The sequence below is a fragment of the Staurois parvus genome, unplaced genomic scaffold (assembly GCF_062004578.1).
Source record: "Staurois parvus isolate SC_StPar_1 unplaced genomic scaffold, SC_StPar_1.0 ptg000163l, whole genome shotgun sequence".
Classification (NCBI taxonomy): domain Eukaryota; kingdom Metazoa; phylum Chordata; class Amphibia; order Anura; family Ranidae; genus Staurois; species Staurois parvus.
The window spans coordinates 1,668,755-1,677,396 of NW_028317959.1; the positions used below are offsets into that span (position 1 = coordinate 1,668,755).

The 8,642-nt window shown below is 41.6% G+C and overlaps 1 protein-coding gene across 2 annotated transcripts in view; it reads left to right on the plus strand.

The window, feature by feature from the left end:
• The window catches only part of KCNN4 (potassium calcium-activated channel subfamily N member 4), a 135,206-nt gene extending 134,351 nt beyond the window's left edge, over window positions 1-855 (plus strand). The window contains exon 8 of one of the 2 annotated variants that reach the window (XR_016312542.1): window positions 364-402. Coding sequence is in view for 1 of the 2 variants with exons in the window: in XM_089676058.1 (XP_089532184.1) it covers window positions 364-510 (147 nt within the window). In the remaining variant the exon portion in view is untranslated. Of the gene's footprint in view, window positions 1-363 lie in introns of both variants that reach the window. The other variant, XM_089676058.1, reaches the window with a different exon arrangement.
• Window positions 856-8,642: the final 7,787 nt, after the last annotated feature.

An 8,642-nucleotide genomic window follows, 5' to 3' on the forward strand; every position in this document is an offset into this window, starting at 1 on the left:
TTAGCATTATGATGTCAAACATCCCGTAACGCCACCCTACATGTTTCATGAATGGTGACATCGTCAGACAACAATAATGTTGTCTGAGCACATTAGAGGTGTTTAAATTCTTTAGACCCTTTATTGGGCCTTTTAAAATATAAAACATTTATTTATATATTCACTTTTATGTATGTATTTAGAGGGCTGCACTTTATCTGCAATTTGTTGTCAACAGATTGTGTAAACTGCTACTGGTATTCAAAAATCCAAGCACAGGTGTTTTGAACATTTTTGGTTGCTATTTATTGACAGGCAGTTAATACTTTGTTCAATTCTGCTTTAAGATTTCATCTTAGAATGTATTGTTCACTCATTTTCCAGATGCAAATGATCATGACTGAGCTGGACTACAACTTCACCTCTTCTCACCAAGATTTGGAAAAAAGGATTAACCAACTGGACAAGAAGCTGGATGACCTCAGCCGTCTAATCATGACAGCTCTTGAATCCCCCCAAATATCTCACTGACACAAGATGTCACTTTTCCTGGACTCTGTTTACCACTGGAGCATTGTCTTCCACTTTACCATCCCCTTCGTTGTTGGAAGGGTGGTGGGACGCAACATGGACAATCTAGCTGCTTTTAGAACATCAATAGACTGATGATCTTAGATGAACTTACTAGAGGACCACTTCCAAACTGCCTTACTCTTTAGAATAAAGAGGCACTTTGTGGACTATTGATGTTCATGGGACACTTTAAGGATACACTGACATATCAAACATGAGGTGGAATAAATGTATTTAAAAATGGGAGATTTATGATGTAGATATACATGATGCACATAAAATGATATGCAGTTACAGCAAGTATGTTCTGGGTTCTGACATTGTGTTTTTGGGAAACTGAGAAGCCTATGTCCCTTCTAGTGGACCCTTAGGTACATGTGTGTTGTATGTACTGGAATGACCACAGCTGTCCTGGGAGGTTAAGTTGGCCTACTAGGTGTAACCGATCCTCTGATACAGGCCAGCAGCAGGCCAGGAACTTTAATGGATATCTAAAACCAAAACTTTTTTTTTTCTTTTAGATTTAGAATGGAGAAGGCCTTTGTGATGTACTCATTTCTATGCTCAGGTCAGGAAGAGTCTTACTCTGTGTGTTCTGATGATCCTGCCACCGGGGCTAAAAACTGAAGGGAAGAAACACATTTTGGGAATATAGGTAAAAGCTTCCAAATGGAAACACATGTTCTAATAGCAGAAAAACCTATTATTTTGGAGAGAATGTCTCTAAAGTTGATCATAGGCTGAGCGAATTTCATCCAGTTCTTGGTGAACCGGCTGAAAGCCACTCAGTGGGTGGCTGTGCTGGCCTTTCTTTGTACAGAAAAAGTTGATGTTTCAACTGATTATTGTCAAAGGAGCCTACTTTAAAATTTTTGGCCCAACAGTGGCTACATCAGATTGCGGGGTTCTGAATACAGTAGTCCAGCTTGGGGGACTTATCTATCCAAACTGTTTTATGTGGATAGAGGAATCTGGTAGATACTTGTCATTCATCCAATAGACCAATGGATTCAGGTGGAAAAAAATACTGCCAGGGTTTTATGTAATTCTTTATTTAAAATACACATCTGAACAGATAGCTGTACATAGCTTTAGTCAAAACATTCTTTCAATGCAGTGACTGAATGTAATATAAACAGCCTGAAGCCTTGTACAATGGTCTGTAGGGCAAACTGTCCAACAGTGGTCATCTTTCCACCATATAGGCCCCCTGCGGGGTTATTGTGAATGTGGTTATACAGTTTAATGTGTGCATGGGGCTCAATAGTGGATCCTTATTTTACATTTTATTATATGGATTTGATTTGGAATGGGGTGGGGTAGGAAGGAGGGTAGAGGAAACAAAACAGAATGAGAGATGGTTTTAACCATTTTCTTGTCTATCCAAAAAAAGGGCTTTATGTACACTTTAAGTGAAACTAGTCAGTTTATGAATAAAGAAGTACATTAAAAATATACATCAAAATAAGAAGATTCTGAGAAAGATGCTAATCTTAACTATTTGTACCCTATCCAAGATTGGTTAGAAAGAATGCCTGTTACATGAATGGACAAATATAGATACTCCGGAGGTGTAAGAGGGGCTTTATGGCTGCCCCCCTACCCCCATTCCAGCTCTATTAGAACATAATCCCACCTGCTAAGGCTGATCCCTTCTTGTGCTCTGCTTCTCGCCATAGGTCTTCTCTTGACATTCCCAGCCATAAACCTTTATATCCAAAAGAAGTAATGTTCACAGCATAGCTTCATTGAACTTTGCTGGTGTTGTTCAGGGAATGACAAGACATGGGACTGTACAACCCCACTAACAACCACCCTGATTCCACCCCACCATAACCGTCTGATCAATAATGATAGTAAAGAAAAAAGTGAAGTGTGGAAAATTATGTCTGTTGCCCCTTTATTTGGGTTTTAAAACAAGTATGATAATATTTAACCTTTGCTGTACCATACCTTTTAACATTAAACACACAGACCAATACCACCATTAAAACTTTAACCAAACCACCTGCTCAATCTTTCAGGACTCGAGCACCAAGTAACTGTACCAACCACCAGGTACCACCATAAACACTGTCCACCCACACCTGTGGGGTGACATTATTGCAATAAAGTTAGAGCTGTGATAAAGGGAGGGAGGGAAGAGAGATGACAGCTTGACTGAAGATTCAGACTGTTGTACCAGTTCACAGATGTTGGCACCTATAAAGGAAAACATTTCATCCCCATTGGTTGCTTGATTGACTGTCTTGTTTCTAAGCATTTTTTTTAACTGTCCAGGTTCAAAGCAGTGAATATCTTCTGGCAATAACTGTCTTCTGTGCCTCAATGACCAGGATGTGAGGTGGGGGGGTCCCAGAACCTGGAAAAGTAAACAGAAAAAGCCAGCAGAATGATTCTGTATCTTTATTGTGCTAATTCAATTAAAGCTGTGAACCATGGAATACAGGAAGGAAAAAAGGGGTTTGTTGTACAGTTGTGACCAAAATTATTCAACCCCCAATGCTGTAAAGGGGTTTAGGGACTATAGTGTACATTTGGAATTGTATTCAGAATCAAATCCTACAAGGACGTTGTAACTACCCAAATGCAACTAAAATGACATCAATTGTTTATGTAATACAGTAGTAAATGGTTCTTATGTGGTTTCTTCATTGCCACAATTATTCAACCCCTTAAAGACTACCACTCTGAAGAACAGAGGTTCATACAGGTGCTTTCCATCAGGTATTGAAAACACCTGTGGATGTCACCGAGCAGCAATCAAGCATAATAAGCACCAATTAGGCAGCTTTAAAATGACTGTGATACTCAGCTCCTTCTAGACATTTACTGGTGTGGTTACAAACATGGTGAAGGCAAGAGAATGGTCCAGGAAGACAAGAGAAGAGGTGATTTCTCTTCACAGGAAGGGCAATGGCTATAAGAAGATTGCAAAGATGTTAAACATACCAAGAGACACCTTAGGAAGCATCATTCGCAAATTCAAGGCAAAGGGCACTGTTGAAACGCTACCTGGTCGTGGCAGAAAGAAGATGCTGACTTCGACTGCTGTGCGCTACCTGAAGCGTAGAGTGGAGAGAAGTCCCCGTGTGACTGCTGAGGAACTGAGAAAAGATTTGTCAGATGTGGGTACAGAAGTTTCAGCCCAGACAATAAGACGCACACTGCGTAATGAAGGCCTCCGTGCCAGAACTCCCAGGCGTACCCCCTTGCTGTCTCCAAAGAATAAGAAGAGTCGACTGCAGTATGCCAAAAGCCATGTGGACAAACCACAAAAGTTGTGGGATAGTGTTCTGTGGACTGATGAAACAAAATTAGAACTGTTTGGGCCCATGGATCAACGCTATGTTTGGAGGAGGAAGAACAAGGCCTATGATGAAAAGAACACCTTGCCTACTGTGAAGCATGGTGGAGGGTCAATCATGCTTTGGGGCTGTTTTGCTTCTGCAGGTACAGGGAAGCTTCAGCGTGTGCAAGGTACCATGAATTCTCTTCAGTACCAGGAGATATTGGATGGAAACGTGATGCAGTCCGTCACACACCTGAGGCTTGGGAGACGTTGGACCTTTCAACAGGACAATGATCCCAAGCATACCTCCAAGTCCACTAGAGCATGGTTGCAGAGGAAAGGCTGGAACATTTTGGAGTGGCCATCGCAGTCACCAGACTTAAATCCGATTGAGAACCTCTGGTGGGACTTAAAGAAAGCAGTTGCAGTGCGCAAGCCTAAGAATGTGACTGAACTGGAGGCCTTTGCCCATGAAGAATGGGCGAAGATACCCGTAGATCGCTGCAAGACACTTGTGTCAAGCTATGCTTCACGTTTAAAAGCTGTTATAACTGTAAAAGGATGCTGTACTAAGTACTAAGATTGAATGTCACTTGGGGGTTGAATAAAACTGATAATGCTGTGAGCACAGAAAAGACATTTGTGGTTATTTCATTATAACTGTTATGTTATATTTGTCTGACCTACAAGTGCCTCTTTAATGTAAATGTAAGCAAGATGACTGAATGATCAAAAGCAATGTCAAACTGGCCAAAACACTCAATTTCAGTGGGGGTTGAATAATTTTGGTCACAACTGTAGGTGTTGAAGTCCTATGTAGACATTTGGTTAGCCCCATGTCCCTAGCAATCACAGAAATATAGTCCAGACTCACTTGACATACACAGTCCTTTACATAAAGTGGACGATCTGCAGTAGTTCCAGGTGAAAGCATATGCATCACCTCACAGCCATCTTCCACTAGTCTCTCCTCTTCCTAGGATCATCAGTACTTACAGGATCATGTTCTCTGTAGACACCTCTTATCTGGATACACCCCTCCAGGAAAGCAGCCTCATACAGGGATTTCCATCCTGGCCTAAAAGACCTTTTGCAGTCCACCCTAGCACCCATCTTCATAAAGTCTACAGCTACTCCTGAATACAGTTCCACTCTTCCTTGCCTCCTGTCCTATCCAGGGCCCATGTGTGTAGGTTACATTCTCAAAGATGTGGGGTGTATGGCTCCCATGCCCCAAAAGACACTGTGTCCCTCCCCATCTAGCTTATATATGGATACTGACATCACTTGAGGGAGGGTTTTACTTAAAAGGGCCTAACACCTAGTGCCACTACCTGCTGTACCAGACACTATTCTGATACAGATCTACCTAGTGGCAAAGTGGCTAAACGTACATGCCTATGAGTGTGACACAAAGCCAGGCTATTACAGGAAAAGCCAAGATCTGCATATAACTTTAGCTGCCTATCTTTTAGATCAGTTGTTTGCTTTGATATGATGTCACAGGGCATCATATTTATAAATTACTTTGTATTGTGCTTCTGGAGTGTTGTTGAAGTAATTGCAGTGTTATAGAGAAGCCTTAGCTTTTCCTCCTTACAGAGGGTCTTCATATGGAATAAAAGTGACTGGAGATGGGCAATGTGTGTGCTGGGTGGTGATAGAGAAGGAGACATCCTGGGTATAGACCTTTGATTTAAAGCTGAACTTCATCCTTCCTTGCACTTTAAAACATTTGTTTGGGCCAAGCTGGCTCAAACAAACTATTCCCTTTACTAATAGAAGCACCCGCTGTTAGTGCTGTATGTAGCATCAGCTACATACAGTATATGGCACTGGGTTTTGGCAGCAGTCCAGGACTTTCTGCGACATTCTTGAAACAAAGTCGAGTCAGATGTAGTGGTGTAAAGCACGCCTCCATTGGACTAGAGCAGTGGTTATATGAAGTCACGAATCACGCTTCTCTGGCAATCTTATGGATGTGTCTGGTTTTGGTGGTTACCAGGAAAACGATACTTGCCTGACTGCATTGTGCCAAGTGTAAAGTTTGGTGGAGGGGGCGATTATGGTGTGGGAATGTTTTTCAGGGGTTGGGCTTGGCCCCTTAGCTCTAGTGAAGAGAACTCTTAAGGCGTCAGCATACCATGACATTTTGGACAATTTCATGCTCCCATCATTGTTTGAACAGTTTGGAGATGGCCCCTTCCTGTTCCAAAATGACTGCGCACCAGTGCTCAAAGAAAGGTCCATAAAGACATTAATGAGAGTTTGGGGTGGAGCAACTTTACTGGCCTGCACAGAGTCCTGACCTCAACCTGATAGAACACCTTTGGTATGAATTAGTGCGGACACTGCAAGCTAGGCCTTCTCATCCAACATCAGTGCCTGACCTCACAAATTTGTTTCTGGAAGAATGGTCAAACATTCCCATAGACACACTCCTAAACCTTGTGGACAGCCTTCCCAGAAGAGTTGAAGCTGTTATAGCTGCAAAGGGTGGGCCAACTTAATATTGAACCCTATGGACCAAGACTGGGATGCCATTAAAGTTCATGTGCGTGTAAAGGCAGACGTCTCAATACTTTTGGCAATATAGTGTAGCTGATAAAAAAACAAAAAACACAACTCCAGGTCGGTTGCCTCTTCCACTACCATACACGCAGTACATTCCAGGTGCTGGCCCTGTCTGCAGCAGACTCTAATATACAAACAAACATCTGATAGCCGCACATCCAGTAAAATCACCTTTATTTTTTCTCATAGCATATTCCATAAGTCCTGTAACCCTGTCATATACAGTTGTGTTCAAAAGCAGTCAGACATCACTAACCTGATCAATCACTGTTTTTGGTAGAAATGATATTTCTACATGGCAAATAATTTACTAGCAGGTGTAGTAGAGTAATAGAAATCCAACAGACCCAACAGTCATGACATGCATGCTGTTGATTCTGTGTAATTGAATCACTAATTGATAGGGGCATGTTCAAAATAATAGCAGTGTGGAGTTCTATTAGTGAGGTCATTCATTCTTTGAAAAACAGGTGGCAATTATTGCCCTTATTTAAGGAAGGAAGGCAGCAAATGTTGTACATGCTGGTTACAGTGCATTTCTCTCTGAAATTCTGAGGAAAATGGGTTGTTCCAGACATTGTTCAGAAGAACAGCGTGCCTTGATTAAAAAGTTGGAGAGGGGAAAACATATAAAGAAGTGCAGAAAATGATAAGCTGCTCAGCTAAAATGATCGCAAATGCTTTAAAATGGCAAGCAAAACCTGAAAGACGTGGAAGAAAGCGAAAAACTACCATTCGAATGGATAGAAGAATAGCCAAAATGGCAAGGACTCAGCCAACAATCAGCTCCAGGAAGATCAAAGAAGGTCTACAGTTACCTGTGAGTACTGTTACAATTAGAAGACGCCTATGTGAAGCCAAGCTATCTGCAAGAAGCCCCCGCAAAGTCCCACTGTTGAAAAAAAGACGTGCTGAAGAGGTACAATTTGCCAAAGAGCACATTGACTGGCCTAAAGAGAAATGGCGCAACGTTTTGTCGACTGATGAAAGTAAGATTGTTCTTTTCAGGTCTAGTGGCCAGAGACAGTTTGTCAGACGACCCCCAAACACTGAATTCAAGCCACAGTACATTGTGAAGACAGTGAAGCATGGTTGCGCAAGCATCATGATATGGGGATGGTTCTAATACTACGGTGTTGGGCCTATTTATCGCATACTAGGGATCGTGGATCAGTTTGAATACATCAGAATACTTGAAGAGGTCATGCTGCCTTATGCTGAAGAGGAAATGCCCTTGAAATGGGTGTTCCAACAAGACAATGATCCCAAACACACCAGTAAACGTGCAACATCTTGGTTCCAGACCAACAAGATTGACGTTATGGAGTGTCCAGCCCAATCCCCGGATCTTAATCCAATAGAAAACTTGTGGGGTGACATCAAAAATGCAGTTTCTGAGGCAAAAGCAAGAAGTAGAGAGGAACTGTGGAATGTAGTCCAATCATCCTGGGCTGGAATACCTGTTCACAGGTGCCAGAAGTTGGGTGACTCCATGCAACACAAATGTACAGCAGTTCTCAGAAACAGTGCTTATACAACTAAATATTCATTAAGTGATTCAAAGGAAAGCAGAATCTACAAACATTTTTCAGTTTATATAGTGAATGTTTGAGTTTGTAAAGAAGAATACAAACACTGCTATTTTTTTGAACAGTCTAATATTCACTTTTCTTCAATTTTTTTAGAGGAACAACACAAATTTGATATATTTTTCTTCATGTTTTGATTTGGAATAGAATGTGTAGTGTTCTCAATGCATTTGTGTATATGGAATAAAAGCTATTAGAAGGATTTTGAGCTTTATTCACTTTTTTCAACACACTGCTATTATTTTGAACACAACTGTAGATAGATAGATAGATAGATAAAAGTGCGGAAACGTTTTGAAGACCCCATAGTACATGCAGCGGTTGGCATGTGGATAATAACCAATTATCTCTGTTTTCCTCCCCCCCCCATCTCAGTGCTACTGTTCTCCTCCAGCCTTTTTCAGACACTTCCTGTCTCCATGAACTCCCTTCGGAATCAGCTGCACATGATGGTTCTAGACCGGCTCCCTGATGGTGACAACACAGGAACTTGCCTGAGCTATGTGTGTGGGCGGAATCACTTGTAGTCTTCATCAGAGGTTCATATGATAGAGTGACAACACAGGAGCACAATTGGAGATGGAGACACAGCATGAATTCTACTTACCTAGTAATTCAGAGTGAAACCTCTGCAC